The sequence below is a fragment of the Rissa tridactyla genome, chromosome 2 (genome assembly GCF_028500815.1).
Source record: "Rissa tridactyla isolate bRisTri1 chromosome 2, bRisTri1.patW.cur.20221130, whole genome shotgun sequence".
Taxonomy (NCBI): Eukaryota; Metazoa; Chordata; class Aves; order Charadriiformes; family Laridae; genus Rissa; species Rissa tridactyla.
Genome location: NC_071467.1, coordinates 8,466,817 through 8,487,527, shown reverse-complemented (window position 1 = coordinate 8,487,527; position 20,711 = coordinate 8,466,817). Strand labels below are relative to the sequence as shown.

Genomic DNA, 20,711 nt, shown 5'->3' with positions numbered 1-20,711 from the left:
CTGGTGCATGGGGTTGTTCCTCCCCAGGTGCAGCACCCTACACTTGGGGGTGTAGAAATATGAAGGCAACTTGCAAGGGCTAGCTAAAAATGAGATACAAAGGTAAGAACTGATGAAAAAAGTGGATAATGTATGTCCTTAGAGAAAAAGAAAAGAAAAAAAAACAACAACGTAAGAGCATAAATTCAGAACAACTACAATAAATGTTGTTAGAGAAAAAAATGGAACCAAGCTGCTAAGCAAGGACTCAGTGAGGCCATTAAAGAATAAGAGTGGAAATTCAGTGACAGATGATGCTGATGTATTGCTGACACCCTGAATGAATTTTTTGTCTCACAATCCACAAGAGAAGCTGAAGGTCACAGAAGAAAGCGTAGAATAAATTTTCCAGCAGGAAAGTGAAATATGAACATGTCCTAAGATCACTTCAAGGTTAACAATTAGGAACTTGGCATAATTAAAACCTGACAAAAGTCATAGGTACAAATGAGTGATACCCCACAGAAAGCAACTCAGTATTGAAGAAAAAAGAAAAACTGAGAATTCTGAATAGGAGAGGATTACAGTCACGTTAATAACATTTAAAGACTGATTTCCCTCAAATTAAAAATGGGTGCAGCTACAATTCTGAGGCAATGTTCTGGTGGGAAGCCAAGAACTGGAAACTAACTAAAGCTGCATAACAGATCAAACAGACTTTGATGAAACATTGATTTATACAGAAAATTAAAAGACAAAAATTTAGAAGAAAAATAATCATCACCATCATCATCTCCAAACCTCCCTTGGTCCTCGCTCTACTTCCATAAAGGCCACTGAAGGTAACTAAGCAGTCAGTCAGCTGTCGGTAGGTGTACTGCCACCTCACCCTCCCCTGGGAAATCACAGACCCACACACTTCTGCACACACAAAGTGAAAAGTCACCGAGGCTACCAGAGAATGAAATGAGTTGGCATTTCAGTACAAGCAAGAACCATGTTAATAGAGGAACGGGGCTCCGAGCATCAAAGTAAGGCATTACTAAAATCCAGCATAAACAGAGGTAGCACAAGATCACTCAGCTTGAGATGTACTTAAATTCTTCACTGATTTTGCTTCTGTCCGACGTCAAGTTAGGGGAGAAAAGGGCATTTTATATTAAAGACTCTAAAGCAGGGAAAAGAAAACAAAAAAGAAAAGCTGGAAAGAGGTTCTGTGCTCTGAGAATTCAATATTTGATTTGATGTAGGAGTGGAGCTTTAACAGTTTGACATCAGACCACTGAGAATCATTGATATATACAACGCCAGGGAAAAAGAAGTGATCAATGCTCAGCAGCTTGTAAACTCAAATGCCAGAAATATGGATTAAAAAGTGAGCGAGAGAACTAATTTGGGATATAAACATTTATGTACAAAAAGCTGTCAGCAAGTTCGGATCATCTAAAAAGGAAGACGATGGGTTTTAAGATGAATCAGACATTGATCAGATTTAATACTTTTTAAATGACACATTTTTTAAGTCGAACATTCAAATATCAAAACATAGTTTCTCCTTGGCAGCTGCTACTTCAAGTCACTTTTTGCTAGGCTTTTAGTAGAAAGGCCTCAAAAGATACATTTTTAAGGGAAGAAAAAGTTTCGGTACCATTAACAGACGGCACAGACAAACACCAAGGGCTAACACTGAATTCAACCCTTAAATAGGTCACACGTGTAGCACAGCGCGCATGTTGGCAGTGACTCTACTGTTAAAGTTGTTTTGAAACCTGCACATAAAGAGGACTAAAATGCCTCTTCTCTGTAATGACTGAATTTAGTTTCCAAAGTTGGATCTGTCATTCTTCAAAAAACCCAAAAACTCTTACAAGATTTCTCATCAAAATATCCGTTAAGTATTGCAAAGGAACATCTCAAAATACTTTATCTTGAAATTCTGCCTCATCTCCCTGACACTCAGATGGCAGGTTTAGGAATTATCCAAATACTGCATTCACAGACTACAGACTTCCCACTTCTGTGGAGCTCTCATGAATTCAATATCCACAACACTACAAAAAAATACTCAAAAGCTAGTTCTAGCTCTCAGAATAACGTTAATTCAAATAAAAGGAGTTACTTAAACTTTTCTGGAATTGAAGACTTCTCATGTACTTTCCTTCCTTCACCTGTCAATCACATTGAGTGCAGAGACCCCACTGAATCAATGACCACAATGGGAAAAGGGATAAGCAGAGAGGTGCGATGGAACAGGAGGAACAAGTGAAGCCTGGAGAACACTGAGGAGAAACGTAAAATGTCAGCAACAAAGTTAGCAGGCACCTGTGAGGACAAAATACCGGGCAAAAGACCTGATGTTTGCGCTCAACAGCCACCTCAAGTTGAAAATTACTTACTTTTACTTGCTGATTTTGCATATCCTATCATTCTTAATTTCTAAAGTGCTTTAGTAATACTGTACACTGCAAATATTTTTAGCAAAAACTGTGCAGTACCAAACTTCAAGAAAAATAAGCATACGTTAAAGTTACTTCTGCCAATATCTTAGAGGGTTTGTCTTCTGTATGTAGATGATCTCTGTGCCAACGACCGCCTGATTCTAGATGACAACGGGACCAAGTGCCTGCCCACAGTGTAGGTATGTTATTTTAAAAAGCCTGAAAATGCCTCCTAGAAAAAATCCTGTATTTTCTCACACACCTGTATTTGGTGACTCACATCTTACATACGTGCACAAATGTCTGCATTTTTATATGCATAAACATATATGTATATAAACATGTATGTGTGTGTGAATATAGACATACAAACATACACCACGTAGTCAAAACTTAGTTTAGGAAAAATTCTGTCTCTCTCACACGCTCACTCAAAATTTAGCCCTTGCTAAATATTTACTTCAGAATAAATATGAGAAAATTAAATATAGCTTTTTTTAGAGAAGAAAAGAGCTCTTACCTGCTTTACCACTGTCACAGTGCCAGGTGCCATGGTAACTACAGAAGCAACTGCCGTAGCATCATGGGTTTCCGAACCCAACTCAATGATTTGCTGCAGGATGTTTACGGCTGTTGGATCAAGTCTTTCACCTTAGCAGAAAGACAGTAACCATAAGATCACTATAGTAAAACAACTCTAAGGGTATGTGAGTCTCAGTGCTACAGGCATTCTTCCCCCCCCGCCTTAAACCTGACTCACAGCGCTGTTTATAAATTTCAAATAGCTCAACAACGTGACACTTTAATAATAGATCTATGGCAGGAATGTATTCACAAAACAAATTTGCCCAAGGAATGCATGAATCAGCAAGTGAAGCCACACTGATCATTTTTATGCCTATTTGAAAGAGATCTAAAAGAATACACTGAATAAACAAACAACAGGCACAACTCGCAGCAGTACCTGTAAATTAGGAAGCTGCAAGACTTTACAAATCCAAATGTGTACATGCCAGGCATTCAGCCTCACCAGAAGCTGAACCCTATACCTATAACCACAGCAGCTACTTGGTATATTATAAACCTGTGTTTACCATCTGTCCAGCCATCTGCCTACCTCTCAACCCAAAAGAAATACTGTTATCACTAACGTGCTGAAGGGAAAAGGTACGTGCTGAGAGAGCTCATGCCTATCATTTTATAAGCATGGGATCAGAACATATTTATTCTTTTTTTAAAATCCTCTTAATGTGTATAACCCTGCCAAAGGACAGGCAAGTTCACAAAAAAACCCCCATGCATAGTCGCACTCTCTCTTCTCCTAAAGTGTGAAAAGGAAAGATTTGGAAGCTGGAGTTTTTTGTTACGCAGGAATACGAATTCTCCTTCTGTGGCCTACCACTCCCACATGCCCAGCATGAGATATATGTCAGAAAGGGAAAAAAAAGACTCTCAGGTTCATGTTAAAGCTGCTTTATATTTGCTGTCATCACTGTGGGAGCTAAGAAAGAGACAGGAAAAAGATAATAAATACAATAAAGCTCATCTCTTAACCCCAAACCCTTTCAAACAGGTTGATATTGTGATGGGGATCTAGGTCAGGTAATTTAATTTCAAACAGAAAGTAGTTATATTTTATTATCTGCATGAGAAACAAGCTTATCTGAGTACTGAAAAATGTTTGCTTGCTTTAGGTTTTTTTTTTTTCCTAACTGCCTTTAGACAAGATACTACTGGTTTTCATACCTAGAAGGAATACGCCAGAAGAGTACCCAAAGCTGGATGCACTAAAGCAAATAATTCAACTTCAAAAATTACAGCCTCATGCTTAAAATAAACAATGTTATGTACGGCATATACGATGCAGTAATTTAAATATATAAAAGGTTAAGAAAAGTTCTCAAAGTGTTTTTACTCATTCAGTATTCCCAGTCATTAAAATAACATAATATACAGAAAATGTCAGTAACATAATTTAATTGCAACATGCGTGGAAATTCCCTTAAAAATGGGAGGTTTTGAAATGTATCTGTATTATGAACTATAAAGACCACAATGGTAAACAATCGTAAACTGTTGTCTTCTGATAACTAATGCATTTAATTACATATACAAAACACAAGATACATGAACACCTAGTCTAGTCTTTGATGTTTTAAAACTCTCATAAACCCAAACATTTTTTCTTTTCTTCCAGCCTTTGTCATTTCCCACTTAGCAATCATTACCTAATTCCACTCTTGTTCTTCCTCAATCCGATACAGAATAGCTTGCTTTGTTTTGCGTATCATCAGAATTAAGTTTATTAGTACTGTCTTGGGAACATGGTAAATGAGCTATTCCACTGTGTCACTTCTGCAGGCTGGCTGACTTAAGCAGGGAGAAAAATAATAGCTAGAGAATTGCCATTAGATACACACCATCTACTCTGCCAAGATCGCTGATTTCACAATATATTTAATCATACCGGCAGGAAATTCCACATGCCTAATAATAAAGTGCAAAACAGAGTGTAGCAAGTATTAATGACTTAAGGAGGCAGAAATTCATAAAGAATGGTTATTTGTCATTATTTATCCTCAAAGAAAAATATAACACCCCCCCCGAAGTAAGTTCTAGATGAAAAATTTCATCATTTTTAATAGTTTCACAGGAGATCATGTATTGCTCACTACACTCAAAAGAATTAGAGATTTATGAAAAAAGATGTATTTTGTGTTCTAACCTAAAGAAGGTAACTTACCATTCTCAGAAGTATATCTAAGGTTCTGCAACGCAGCTACTGCAGCTTGAGTGCCCTGAACATCTTCTCCAGCCTCCGTAATATGGAGATATTGAGTGGATGCTTCTTCGGAAACTTCAGCCGTCAACTTGAAAACAAAACCCAGCCAATGCGTGAATAATCTCACTATCATGCAACTCTTGTGAACAAGAGTTATAGAAATACAGAGTGAAATAGAATTCAAGAACATCATTACGTGGCAGTCAGGATATCATCCCATAGTTTTCTTCTAGATTCTACCTCACAAGTTGTTTTAAGCATGCTAAACTATCTTGACTTCATTTTTGTTGCACAGTTATTCTAGAACTAACAACTGACTTTTATTGTGTCAGGGTCTAGCAAAGACCTTTTAGGCAAAATGAGTTTATAACGCGTGTCCTTGCAGATCTGGTATAATCCCTCTGAAGTTTGAAAATGGCATTTTGTTTTAGAGAAATTATCCTTTCCATGACCACGTTTTTTCAAGACAAGCCGTCAACACGTATTCCTGCTCTGACGGGACTTCTTTATTTACAGCCGTTTGACAAGCAGCAACATGCCTGCATCCTGGACACCCTCTTATTTTTTTCAGGTTTGGGCATCTATTGTGAGAGTGTACAGAGAATTGTTTGTGGAATGCACGTGGATATAAGACTTTGAAGGAGTACATTTTAACATGCCTGCCCTAGCTTCTTTGAATATCTGACCATATAGAACTTACTTTGATATTTTTCAAGGACTTAGCATTATGTCTCTGGATACTCAAAAGCTCCTGAACAAGAACGGCAGGATGACTCCTCTAAATCAGGCATTAGGTTTATAGCAGGGGCTAGACTGCCTGAAATTTAGCAGAACAGGTCTTAAATTGTGGAGGTCAGCCAACTGCAGTTGACTTCTGTCTTTTTCCTCTCATTGGACACCAACAATAGCCTACTCAGGCAGTGGAAAAGAGACTCTGCTTGCCAACTGTAATTTTTTAAATAAGTGTCTAAATAGTTCTGTGGTTTCCCCATAGCTTCTGCTCTACAGTCAGCTCTAAGCTGTAAGAGAAACAGTTTTCATTTTAAAACAAATAGCTACACATACGGCAGCAGAGGAACGCCTGAAAGAGTAAACCATCTCAAGGTAGCTGCCCTACCCCACCCCAAACCAAGAAAATTCAGGTTGTTGGTTTCTTTTTTTCTAACCCAGCTTCTTAGGTCTAACTTAAATTTTTTAAGGTCTGATCTTAGTGATACTGTGATTCCTGTACACTTCGGATTGCAGCTGGAAACACAGTACAAATGACAGAAGACTTCCTCTGTATATTAGTCGCATTTTTTTAGCTGATCAATTTACAAATTCAGTTTTCTAGATTCTAACCTCTTCTGGACCAAGACATAAGTTTCCTTTATTAATTCAATATAAGCTTGCAGCTTTGCACATCTTGCAGTTAACACCAGTGACTACTTGGCATAAAACAAAATGCAGGAAGTTTATCAATTTCGCATTTTCTTGCTAAAACTTTCACCCTTTCTGCTGCAAATAGAGGACTAGAGCTCTAAAATGCAGAAATAAGCACGTACAATGTTGTTAATCCTACCAGATATTAAAGCAGTCAAGCTTAACAGTCACAGCAATGTATGCATTCAAAATGGAGACAAGATGACCTTCTGAACTTATGTAAAGTCAAGAACACAGTTTTGAATAGTTCTTATTCTTACCCTTACTTTTCTCCCTAGAATTCTTTGAAATTTTAGGGCCAAAGCTATGACAACTTTGCTTTACCTCCCACTTGGTCTCCCCATCGTGTTCCACTAGCTTCATTCCATGCTTGTTTTTAAGATGTCTGTTGAATTCCCATTTTGTACCATACACAAAGCTGCAAACAGGACACTTAATGCCACCTATAAGGAAACACAAATAAATCCTTGAGTTGTTGTCACACAAATTGCCCCTCTACTCCACTCCGCTCTGGTGAGACCCCACCTGGAGTACTGCATCCAGCTCTGGAGCCCTCAGCACAGGAAAGACATGGACCTGTTGGAGTGGGTCCAGAGGAGGCCACAAAAATGATGAGAGGGCTGGAGCACCTCTGCTATGAGGACAGGCTGAGAGAGTTGGGGTTGTTCAGCCTGGAGAAGAGAAGGCTCCAGGGAGACCTTATTGTGGCCTTTCAGTACTTAAAGGAAAAACAGGGACAAACTTTTTAATTGCCCGGCCTGTAGTGACAGGACAAGGTGTAATGGCTTTAAACTAAAAGAGAGTAGATTTAGACTAGATATAAGGAAGAAATTTTTTACGCTGAAGGTGGTGAAACACTGGCCCAGGTTGCCCAAACAAGTGGTAGATACCCCATCCCTGGAAACATTCAAGGTCAGGTTGGACGGGGCTCTGAGCAACCTGATCTAGTGGAAGATGTCCCTGCTCACTGCAGGGGTGTTGGACTAGATGACCTTTAAAGGTCCCTTCCAACCCAAACCATTCTATGATTCTATTGTATGATTCTATGAAATTCTTTTTCAAGGCAGCAAGGACCCATTTAATCTGACCCCATCTCAATCAAGCCACATAACTGTAATTTAAAAGGTCTTCCTTTAGCCATGGGTCCAACAAGAAAAAAAGGTAAAAAAAAATCAGGCAGTTGAACTCTCACAGTGCTTAAAAGGGCAGTTTTGGATAATGGTAGCAGAAGGAATCTGGAACAACTCATATCTCTGGGAAGGTATCACAATCCTGCTTCCCTGCCCACACGCCTCCCTGCAGTGGATGATGTGAAGTTGCAGGAACGCTGTTCCCACCTTTCCCTCCCTCCACACCTCTATCCCTGGGGGAACCCCCACCACAGACCAATTAAAAAGAAAGAGCGGGAAGACAACTATTTGCATTAGTCTGAGATACAGCATTATTTCTGCAATTAGGTCCACGTAAGAAGTATTGGTTTGATCTCTTAGGAGGCAGACGTTAAGGGAGACGTCAAGACGTGAAACTTATCTACTGGGTAAGAATTTGTGCTTGCTTTACTAAGAAAAGCTAGTCTAGAAGTGGCACATAAATTAAAGAGGGAAAAGTTTTTTCAAGGAATGACAACATCCTAAGTTTGACCAACCCCGCCCCATTTTTTTCCTCAGCCACAAAAAAAAATACTGGAAACCTACGGGATTGCTTCAGCCTGTGCAGAATCATTCCCACTGCCATGATCCTGGTTGAAATTCAAGTTTAGCAGCACCAAATGAAGACTAGTCACAGTTTCCGAGTGAAATTTTTTCAAGTCTGAGGGTGTCTATGACTTATATTCTGCTTTAAGTCCACCATAAACAAAGCCTAGCACATGTTTTAAATAATTCTGAACTAACACTTTTGGCCTATAAAGCCTCCTTCACTTCAAATCATAGAGTTACTTGGAGACTATTTTTAATGCCTACTCCATTACATAGCGCTGCAGCTTCAAATGTAAATTCTATGTATAGTCCAAAAATCTGCAAGCCAAGTCTCTGACAAGCTTCAGCTTTAAATATCAGTTCCCTGTTGCCTCACAAAGCCCTGGAGTGCTGCCCTTCAGGACACAACGCAAAACTACGTAATCTTTCAGTAAGTGCTGGGATATTTTTTAAGTGCTTTATAAACAACACTGAGATATTAATATTTAACATACACAGTAGTGACATACTAGTAATTTTTTTAAAATGTATCTTCTCTAAGACAGCTGTTCTAGTTTTCTCAAGTTTCAAAGAAACATGAAGTTTTTTGGCACGCGATCAAAGCCATCTAGGGAGAGTTAACAGCGTAATGTCATCTTCAACCAGCTCTTTGCTTTTGAGAGTTTCTACTGTTTATGTTCACATATAAAACTGTAAACCTAAGTTTTCTACCTACCTACAAATGATGCATAGCATGAATTTAGCACAATGTTTACTGGCTGAGTATGCAGCATTACAGGTAAAAAACTGAGCATGACGGAATCATAAGCATCCAATTTTCTACACTAGATTAAACAGCTTTTACTTCTTTACCTTATGAAAATCATTTGCTCAAATGTCAGATCTCAGTTGCTTGTAATTATGCAAATGAGTATTTTCCTTTTTCCCCCCCACTATTGACTAAAGCAGAACAAAAACAATCTGCATGTGATAAACTGTTGCACTAGGTGACCAGAACTCCCTCTCACAACTCTAATGGCTAGGGAAGGGCATTACGCCACTTTGTCAGCTATGCCACCAGATGGCTGTCTCCACATCATCATGGCAAATGGCTCTTACCCATCGAGTTCAAATGCTTCAAATATACTCTCATAAGCTGGTCATAAGCCAAGTCCTCATTACCTATAGTCTTTTTTCAATAAGGTGATTAGAAAAAGGATTCAGTTACACAGTAATGGAAACCTACCATATGGCATTCTACCAGGTGAAAAGAAATAAACTTTTTATTTTGATAAAATAGACTATAACTACAGCCAGTTGCTAGGGTTTTTTGCTGACACTTATTGTTCCTATACAATTTCCCCTCTTTGCTCTCAATCTATTGGAAACCTTCACCAAACTTCACTATTATAGCAGATGTTCAATACTCCATCTGTAGCCAAAACTGAAATAGTTTCCCTATTAAGAGAAACTCAAAAGTTCACAAAAGCAAAATACCTTTGTTCAGATTGGCACAAAGATATCAGTTACAGAAAATGAAATGAAATATTCATTTCATACCAATCTGTAGTATTAGGAAAAACATGCTGTTGTGAAAGAGAGAACACTTTTCTGCATTACTTTGATATTGAAACTATTATAACAATACACCAGATAAATTTAAGCTGTAACTTTTGTCATTATGACTTTAATTAAAGAACAAGTAACGGAAGCCTAGAATTAAACTGGTAATATATAACTCCAATGACTTCATAGGAAAGATCAGGAAAATTAATTTCTAGACTATATTTTGAAGTAATGGGCAACACACAGAGAAAGTCAATGAATTACACACCTTGTCTACTTTCAATACCAAAACTGATGTTTGCAACAAAACAATGCACACAAATATTATACAGCTCCACAACTTTTTTCCATTGTGGCACTGACACGTGCTTTCCAAACTATTTATTTACTGGCCTAAAATCTCCATAAGACGACTATTATTTTATGTTAAAAGAAAGCATGTGGTATAATAGAACACAGAGGCCACAACTGGATCATCGTGTACATACTGCACAAGTTTGCTGCACAAACACAAAGAGAAAATCCATCTCCCAGAAAGGACAGAAATATGTAAACTAAACAATGGACGGCAGGGAATATGAGTGAAGAGAAAAGAAACAATTTCTGGAGAAACTATATGTGAATTGCTCTGCACAAAGCAAATGAAACTAAAAAAGGAAGCTATCAAATGAGCAAGTAGGCAGGGTATTGCAAAAAACCTAGTACTTAATGCATATATAATATTCTTGTCCCCTATGCAGAATAAATCAAATTCTTCCAGCATTTATTTTCCTTTATTACTTTAAAATACTAAAATAAATGTCAAGATTACAGACTTCAACTAAAACAAGCAAACCAACCAACCAACCAACAAACCCAAAAAAAAAAACCCCAAACGTTTTTCTGATCCTGGAAGATCCTAATTTCTAATCACAGAAATTAAAGGCTGCTGTCTATCCCCGGCAATGCAATTGCTCAAATGAGCACGTTCCGTCTTCTATTCTATGAATCATTCATTTATTTATAAATTCATTCTAGGAATCTTGAGTAGAGTCCAGCAGCCTACATTCATATAAATACTTCCAATTAAGTTCATCTGCAATGCCTGCAATGCAGTCAAAAACCAGTTGAGAGTGGAGAAGAAAAGATGAGCAAGTGTGAGGCAATTTACCTTGGGCTCTGTGTGTAGCTTAGAACAAGCAGAATAAAACAAGACAAATAGATACAGACAGCTTTTATTAGACGTTAATCTTTGTTAGGTTTCCCTTCTCACTTTTTTTCCAAACCCTTCCCCTTGCTGGTTCTCCCGCCTTTCCCTTTTCGTCTATAGTCCTTTAATTTCAAAGGACTGGTTTAATACCAGGTCTGAAGGGTCTTCTTCCCTTATATGAATACATGAATAATTTTCCAAAATTGCTTTTCAGATCTATGAATACGGTAAATTGAAACTTGATAGAGGCTCGTCAGGCAGCAAGTTGCAACTGCTGGCCCAAGCAGCTCAGAAACATATACCTTGTCATACTGCACAACACGTCCACAGTGATCTCTCTGTGCTGTGTGACCCAGATACAGAACATCTTCTGATTCCAAAACCAGGAAAAATTTTATTGACTTCAATAGGAATCGTGTTTATCAACTCCAAATGCAAATCCTAATTAACTCAAGTCTCCCACAAGGAACATTTTTCCCTTCCCCAGTGAGATACCAAAACACTGAGAAAAAGTGACTTTTCTCCAGTGTGATAGGAAACCTGCAGGTCTCCTGTTTTTATTTTGAGACCGCATGTAAGATCCATATGATGTGTCATATAGCAGGAAACGGCAGCAAAGGAGCTTGCATGCAGGAAAAATGATCTACTAACATGGCTTGCTTCCTGGCAGAGTCCCGATAAGAGGCCCTGACTTCATAGCTACTATGTGGATTTGAAGCCCCTTTACTGCTCTAAAACTCCATGCAGCAGGTGAAGCCGCAGAAAGCAGGCACAGCTCTAGTGGTAGCACAGGGAGTATAAACGCTGTGTAAGGGAAGGAAGGAAAAGAAGGATGCAAAGTCAGAGATGGAAAGAATAGAATAGAATGTCTCTGTTGGAAGGGACCTACAATAACCATCTAGCCCAACTGCCTGACCTCTTCAGGGCTGACCAAAAGTTAAACCATGTTATTAAGGACATTGTCCAAATAAACACTGACAGGCTTGGGGCATCAACCACCTCTCTAGGAAACCTGTTCCACGGTTTGACCACCCTGTCTGTAAAGAAATGCTTCCTAGTGTTTAGCCTGAACATCCCTTGGTGCAGCTTTGAACCATTCCCAGGCATCCGGTCACTGGATACCAGAGAGAAGAGCTCAGCACCTCCCTCTCCACCTCCCGTCCTCAGAAAGCTGCAGAGAGCAACGGGGTCGCCCCTCAGCCTCCTCTTCTCCAAAGCAGACAAACCCAAAGTCCTTAGCTATTCCTCACAGGACATGCCTTCCAGTCCCTCCACCAGCTTTGTTGCCCTCCTCTGGACACATTCAAGGACTTTCACGCCCTTCTTAAATGGTTGGCCCAGAACTGCCCACAGTGCTCACCAACGCTGAATACAGCGGGATAATCCCGCCTTTTGGCCGGCTGGTGATGCTGTGTTTGATGTGATCTGTGCTAGATGAACAATTTGGAAACACTACTTAGAAATAATGTCACCTTAGAAGAATTATATTTAATTTATTATCTAAAAAAACCCCAGCATTATTTTGGTCTCTTCTTCAACTAGTCCAGAAATTTTGAAGATCCAAAAAAGATACTATAAAAAGGGTAGTGGTTTCTATTAAAAAAATTGGAAAGACCCTCTCTAAAATTATCGGAAACAAAGAAAGAAACTCAACTCTACCAAGCATTAAAATATTTTCAACACAATTGAACTGAGCATTTAATTTGGCTTTCTCCTCTTCCTCCCCACTTCCCCTGACACAAGGCACTAGAACTGAAGAGGCTTTACACCCAAAAAGGCGTCTGACGGCAGTCAATTGTTTGCTTTGCTTCACCTGCCCGGTGCACAACAGCAGAACTACTTATGGGAGTCGGACAACTTGTACAATTTGTGACACCTGTATCAAGCAGAAATAAAGCAATTAGTGGCACTGGATCACAGAATGGTTCACGCTGGAAGGGACCTTCAAGATCACCTAGTTCCAACCCCCCTGCCATGGGCAGGGACACCTCCCACTAGACCAGGCTGCTCAAAGCCCCATCCAGCCTGGCCTTGAACACCTCCAGGGATGGGGCAGCCACAACTTCCCTGGGCAACCTGTTCCAGTGTCTCACCACCCTTACCATAAAGAATTTCTTCCTGACCATCTTTTCAGAAGGATACAGGATGTCAGCTGGGATGAAATTTATAACCAAAACCAACAGCCAGGAATATAACTTTTTATGCTACTATATAAATGTGGTAAAAACTACTACAATCCGATTTTCTCTTCCCCCTGGCATTCCATTAGCCCTTATACTTAATCTTGCATTTTCGATCCTCCCAAAATCCTCATTGTCTTTAATTAGTTTATCTGTGTCAGCATTTTCTCTAATTGACCAGGTGTCTATATCTAATTAGTTTTATTTGTCTTTATCTTTGTGAGGCACGACTCTAGTTTTACACAGACAGCAGTAACAAACAGTTGTTCTAGGCAGAATGAGATATGTAGGACTCTAACACAGAAACGTGATGTAGAGGAATGCCTTGAGAAGCACAGACCCAGGAAGCAGCACAGAGGAGGGCAGGACTGGTGTGAAAAGAAGGCGGGCACGAGTGTGGGACTAAAGAACCCGCAGCTATTAAAAATATGCAAATCCAGAGCTGGTTTTAGGGACAACAGAAATCGTATTTAACGTACACAAAGGGCACAATAAACAGTAGACTTGGATTTAATCTGCAGCCACAGACCAAAGAAAAAGAAAAGTGTAAATGTGTGTAAGCAAACACGTAACAATGGCCCCATCTGGAATGGGAGAGGAATATCACGGAATCCTTTAGGTTGGAAAAGACCTTTCAGATCATTGATTCCAACCGTTAACCAGGCACTGCCATGTTCACCACTAAACTACGTCTCTCAGCACCCATCTTTTAAATACCTGCAGGGATGGTGACTCCACCATTTCCTTGGGCAGCCTGTTCCAACGCTTGACAACACTTCCAGGGAAGAAATTTTTCCTGATATCCAGTCTAAACCTCCCTGGCACAACTTGAGGCCACTTCCTCTTGTCCTATCACTTGTTACTTGGGAGGAGAGACCGACCCCCACCTCTCTACACCCTCCTTTCAGGGAGTTGCAGAGAGCGAGAAGGTCTCCCCTCAGCCTCCTTTTCTCCAGGCGGAACAACCCCAGCTCCCTCAGCCGCTCCTCATAAGACTTGTGCTCCAGACCCTTCACCAGCTTTGCTGCTCTTCTTTGGACATCATGATGAACATCATATTTCTCCCAGTGAAGAACTCCAGATGCTGACAACTTACTGAAACCCCCATCCCAAAGCCAACACCAGAGGGAAACCACCCATCTTACGACTCACAAAAACAGCGGAAGGGTGACCATGACACCGTGAAAAGGAGCAGAAACTAAGAAGTGTGTGTGACCATTTTAATTGTAATAATAACACTATTGAGACTTCTGTATGTAAGTACTCTAACTACATTTTATTTTTTAAAAAATAATAATTAGATCTAGACTAACGGTGTTTCTTGAACTAGACTGTTAACATTTCCATTACAGTAACGATAAATTCTTGGCCTTACTTACACAGATAAAGAGTGCTTCCTTTGCCCATCATCAAGACTCTGAGCATAACAACTTGTAACCTGCTTTACCGGTGCTCTCTTTTCCCTGCCATTGCTCTAGTGGGGGAATAATTTGCTGCCATTTACTCTTCAGTCTCTTTCCTTACGTTTGCTCAACCTTACTTTTAGTTCAACCTTGCAAAACTGTAATAGAAATTTATCAGCAGAACGATATATATTTATCATTCATTTCAACACATAGTGACACTTTACTTACAAAAGGAGACAAGTGAAAACGATAAACATATGCAACAATGAACAGCACAGGCAAGGTAAATCAGAACTTTGGTTTATCTCCCCTTAGAAACCAAGAACGCAGGACACTGAATGAAAGATAAAAGGTGGCCTTTTCAGAATTACTAAAATGTCGTAGTGATGTATCACATAAAACCCACCAAACTGAGGAACACATATTGCACAAAAGTTTAGCTTTACACCAAATTTGCTTTAGAATTAAAATAACAAGTCTTATATGGTAGAAATGTACCTTGTTGGATAAGGGCTTCTGCTGCAGGCTCCCCAGAACCTACATTTACATACTCTTCATTAGGATGCTTTCTGTTGTAATGTCTCTTCAGGGAACCGGATATGTTGCAGGAATAGTGGCAATGTGCACAACGGAAAGGCTAGGAGCAAACCCCAAAATGTTAGAACGTATTTCCTGACCTCTTCAGGATACAGGTCTAAGCTGCCATGTTTTGATCCCAAGAAACCATGTTCCTTTCTGGTTCAGGAATATTCCAAGGAGACCTTCCAAAATTCAATATAAATGGAAGTTGTAACTAAGCGTTACCTAAAATTTGGTAATTTTTATTATGTGCAAGACACCAAGTATTCTCAACATTATAAGATTATTACCTACTTTTCGTAATTCAGTAAACTGTTTTCATAATTGATGATCACAGGTCTGACCACATGGAGACTTTCTACTACAAGGAAATGACTCATCTGCCGTGAGCTTTGGTCTGAAAAGGGGGAGTAAGAGCCCTAAAATAACTGAAGGTACAACGTGACTGTATAGCCAACCTAATTTAACAGATACCTGTACCTGACAGGGTTGATCTCTTCCCTTTCCTTTCCTTCTCTCTCCAACATGCTCCCAACTGCTTCCCTTTCACTGGCACTTGCATTCATCTGACCATTTGGTCAGATAAGTTTTGGGAACTAAATTAATTAATTTTGAAGTCATACATCTCCCTTCAACCAACAGGGAGCGACATTCCTAAAGAAAAAAGTTTAGGAAAACAAGCATTTGTGCCTAAAGTTAGCCCTAGAGAATAACCTTCTGACTGAGATATGTCACAGTTATAGGAAGCTTGACGCAACCATTAGGGTCTTGGAAAAGAATGCAGATATTGACCAAGTCCTTGGGGAAAAGTCAAGTACCTTAGAATGGGATGCAAAATATTTCATGCACAGCAGCCAGGCCCACCTAAAGCTAGTCAGCAGAAAATAGCTGGTACTGAATTGTTTATTAAGAAGCTGAATTTACAGCAGGGAAATGTCTGCAGTCAGGGTCCATTGACCAGCAGAACATCCCCCTAAGCTTGTTGCTTGCGACCTTCCTTCAGGCTCCAGACAGCAAAAATAAGGAAGAAAAGTGGTGTTCAGACTCCCATAACCTTACAATTCAGAGGGTACAGTAACATTCAGCTACTCGATTCATGGACTTGGAAATATGATGGATTCAATTATCATTAGGTCACATAACTACTAACATTCCTCTTTGTGTTTGATATGCATGCAAACAACGGTCCCAGAAGGAGGCAACGTGTTGCCAACAGACAGTTTTTGAATTCCTTTTGACAGATACTCCTGATTGACTTATTTCAGTGTTTTGCAGTTCTCTTGATAATGCATCGAACAGCCACACTTATACGCAGGCTGACAGAGGGCTGAAAAGAGGTGCTGAGTCAACAGTTCTAAATCTGATCCCAAGGTCAAGAACTGCGTGACGAGTACATTCATCCCATTAGCCATTAGAAAAGGAAAATGGTATATTTTAATCTACAAAAAAATCCTTTTAAAAAGATAATTCCACAGCAAAACTACATACTTAAGAAAGAAAAATTATTTGTTCAAAATATATCATCTCTTTAGATGACTCGCTTCATTTTCTTATATGTCTTGTCTTCCAAAATTTAAACAATGAATCAAAAGACTGTCTTTCCTTTCTGCTTTATGGAGGTGCGTAGCATTGGTACTTAGAAAGAATGTCTGAAGTGTACTCTTTATAGAAGCAAAATGATTTGTTAGATAATGAAAGATGTTGCATGTGAAAATAGTATGATGTTTTCAATAAGAAATATGCTCATTCCCAAGATAAAGCGTTACATTAAAATGAACATTTTCATACATACAAAATACTGGATTTTTCTGGAAAATAAACTAGTATCATTTCTATTTCCTGAATATAACATTTCACAATTCATTACATCAAGACCTATCATGCTGACAAAACAACGTGAAATTTAGGAATAAAACCGTACTACAGTTTTATTACAAAAACGTATCTCTAATCTAAACATTTTATAGAAACATTAACAATCTTCAAAACTCTTTCCAAGACATGTTTCAGATAAATGGGGAGTTTTAAAATTAATTTCCTTCAATTTTCTTCAAGTATATGAACTCATCTATAGTACATTAGACTGGCAAAGTTTCAGAACAAATTAAGGCGGGCAATGAAGAGTGATGTATGGGATTCGCTTTCCTACTTCCCTAGGACGTTTTAAGGTACATGTTAGATTAGGTCTCTCAAGGACTAGAGTAAAAAAATAAGCAGTAACATTTGTTTTATATTGCAACATAACATACATATATTTTTGGCAAGTAAAGACGGTAATTGCAAATTGTCCGTGAATAAAATAACCCTATCTCAAAAGTCTGTATATAAAGTCAAAATTCCCAGAATATCAAAACGTTAAGATGCTGTAACTGTCAACAAACAGGGAAATGTTCCAGGTTTTTTTAATGACTTATCAATAAGCATGATTTATATGTTTTCTTACCTTGAAAGAGACGTGTTGTTCCATATGACGTAGAAGCTGTGGTTTTTGGGCAGCTGTATAGTCACACACTGTACATTTAAACTGCTTTCCTGAAATGGGAATAGAAAACGGGATAACTTTTTTCTACTTATGTTCAGAAAACTGCTAATTACATTTCCTCATAAAGGTGATTTCCAAAATGCTAAGAATGAACAATTAACAACAGCAGAAGTCTGGCACTTGCTCTGCAAAATTTTGGTTAAATAGAGCTAAGAGCAGAGTAAGGAAGGCTTGAGTGTCATCCTAGAATTATAAGCATTAAATAGTGCTCCTGGGATAGTCACTTGGAAAAGAAGAAAAAAGAATCGTTATAGCGTAGGCTAAACAGAATAAGAGAACGAAATCAGTTATTTACAACTGCAGGCACAGTTATTTTGCTATTTGTAAAGCAGATTTGGAAATCTTTAAAACACAGATGTTTAGTCATGTTCACGTGTGTTTTTACCTACTTCTAGCCCAAGTTCTGAATTGTTACTATTCAAATACATTTAAATTTTCTGGGGTTTTCCACTGTCAGTTCTCTTGATGTATTTCTGGTAGGGTATGACATAACCTATTATTTTTACTACAAGATTTGGTTATGCGTTTAGCACTACTCTTCCAGTAATGACTCAAACTATCACAAAATTGCTTTTCTACACTGGCTTAACCCTGGATACAGGGAGAAATAAAATATGCTACAGATGAAAGTAAGATCAGAATGGCAAATAATACAGAGGTTTTGTTTCAACCTTTCACTTCTGCTTACACAATTTTAAAGCAATGGTCTCAAATTGCTCCATCAACATCAGATTGAATGATGCCCACTTGCCTTGTTCATCGTGACATTTTGTCCTTTCTCATCTAAATCTCTGCAGTAACCCTAAGTCTCACATACAGTCACACAAGGCAAGACAAAGCACATACTGGGACCAGTTTACACGTTGTATGTGGTAACTTCCACGCTGGCAGCTACCAAACATGAGGGATAATGGGTAGGTTCTGTGACCTGTTCTTAGAGAGGGCTGATTAATACTTCTTTATTGTAACTGGGCACAAATTTTCTCAAAATTTGTTAAAATATGTTAAAGTAACAGCTGGACTTCTACTATTCTGCATCAATTGTTTCAAAAATCATAGTGGACCAGAAAAAGGGTAAAGACAATGGGTGCATATTTGCATAAACATTGGTCCTTCAGATACCAACCTTAAGAGCCACTGAAAGATTTGAGACAGGCTCTGTCTCCTGAGTACTTGGCAGACTGAAAGTCTGCGTTGGAAACTGGTCTTCTACACATTACATTAAATAAAGCTTATAAATACCTAAAGGGCGGGTGTCAGGAGGATGGGGCCAGGCCCTTTTCAGTGGTGCCCAGCGAGAGAACAAAGGGCAACAAGCACAAACTGGAACACAGGAAATTCCATCTAAACATGAGGAAAAAACTTCTTTACTTTGAGGGTGGCAGAGTGCTGGAACAGGCTGCCCAGAGAGGTGGTGGAGTCTCCGTCTCTGGAGACGTTCCAAACCCGCCTGGATGCGTTCCTGTGCAACCTGCTCTGGGTGACCCTGCTCTGGCAGGGGGGTTGGACTAGATGATCTCCAGAGGTCCCTTCCAACCCCTACCATTCTGTGATTCTGTGTAATAGAGCGTGGTGGTGCAAAGCCCTCCCCACTTTTGGCCACTAGGTACTTGGTGTGATTCCCCATCCCTGGGCCACATACCAACCTAGGCGATATCAGGCATGAACTGGGAAAGATAAATGACCAGAGCATTAAGGCACTCCCTCAGCGCGCCTGGCTCCTGCTTCCCCTGTCCCTTGGGACTATCACTCCCTGACAGCCTGGGACGTCTGTACCCGGATCATGGCCCAAAGGGAGATGATACCAAAACTTGCAGACCTAGCAAGTTCTGGACTTGTACAACTGGTGCAAAGTATCGAAATATTCCATCATCCTAGTTGGGCTGGAGTGGAAAAATATCTGATGAAAGTCAATTATCTCAGACCCTGTACGTAGCGATCCCAGTGAGACCCTTCAAGCTCTCCTGGATCACAGCGGGCTGTGACCAGCAACTCCCCTGCGCCAGAGGCTGCTCAGGCAAGCAGCTGGAGGACTGAAAGGCCCAGGGCAAGTCAACTCCCCATCGAGTCCCAGTTATCGCCCGCTGAGGAATCCTAATGCATTGTGCGTATTTGCTCTAAACTCAAAGAGGGAAATTTTAACGCTAGGCTAGCCTCTCCTTCATCTACCTCTCTGTACGCACATTAGCTCTTACCAGCGTGGATGTCTGAATGCTTCACTGGATCCAGTGCACGTGTAGAAGGGGGACCCATTGACTCATTGGGGTTGCCCGTTGTGAAGGGACCTTTAGTTCTAATAGTTAAAACTCCGGTGTAGGGGTGGGTGTGCGTGTGACTCCTTAAATGCTGTGTGTATGTTCGTGCTTTTATGTATACATACGTATTCACTTAGGACACCTTATAGTAAGTTAGTGTGAATCCTGCCATCTTTGAATCTGTAACTAAGTCGCTGTTCAATTGTTTTGTTAAATCATCTTGTAAATCCTTAAATTGGTTAATGATTAAGTGCTGCTAAAACTTAACGCTTGATCTATCTCGAATCATTTATAAATTTCGAATTGCTACAAAACCGTAACTGTGTCAAATATTTCCATCCGCAGCACAGAGTCAATGCAATTTATATATATTGCTTTGGGGAAAAAAAAACCCCAAAACATTACTTCAGTTCACAAGTGCCATCCAAAGAAGGGTGTTACTGTAAGTTCTACAGACAAGACATTATATTTGACATTTCTTTACATGCCTGTGAGCTTTCTAGTCAGGGATCAATACTGAGGGCACTAACCCTCCAACCTGAAGTAGCAACACTAAAATCGAAGAACCAGAACTGGAATTTCAGCTAATGAAAGCTGATGCTCAGAACATTCAGTCTAAAATAAAGTCAATATTTTTAACAGAGGGCATGATTAATGACTATGACAATTAGAAATCAGATGGATGCCCTGTCATATG

The 20,711-nt window shown here is 39.4% G+C and overlaps 1 protein-coding gene across 7 annotated transcripts in view; it reads right to left on the bottom strand.

Annotated features, from left to right (window-relative positions):
* Nucleotides 1-20,711, bottom strand: part of ZFAT (zinc finger and AT-hook domain containing) — a 99,766-nt gene that overhangs the window by 13,072 nt on the left and 65,983 nt on the right. For 5 of the 7 annotated variants that reach the window (XM_054193022.1, XM_054193018.1, XM_054193019.1 and 2 more), the window contains 5 exons: nt 17,661-17,749; nt 15,137-15,275; nt 6,946-7,064; nt 5,161-5,287; nt 2,938-3,068 (listed from right to left, as the gene is read on the bottom strand). In XM_054193022.1, coding sequence (XP_054048997.1) covers nt 2,938-3,068; nt 5,161-5,287; nt 6,946-7,064; nt 15,137-15,275; nt 17,661-17,749 — 605 coding nt within the window. Of the gene's footprint in view, nt 1-2,937; nt 3,069-5,160; nt 5,288-6,945; nt 7,065-15,136; nt 15,276-15,511; nt 15,615-17,660; nt 17,750-20,711 lie in introns of those variants that run through there. The other 2 variants (XM_054193024.1, XR_008465076.1) reach the window with 2 other exon arrangements.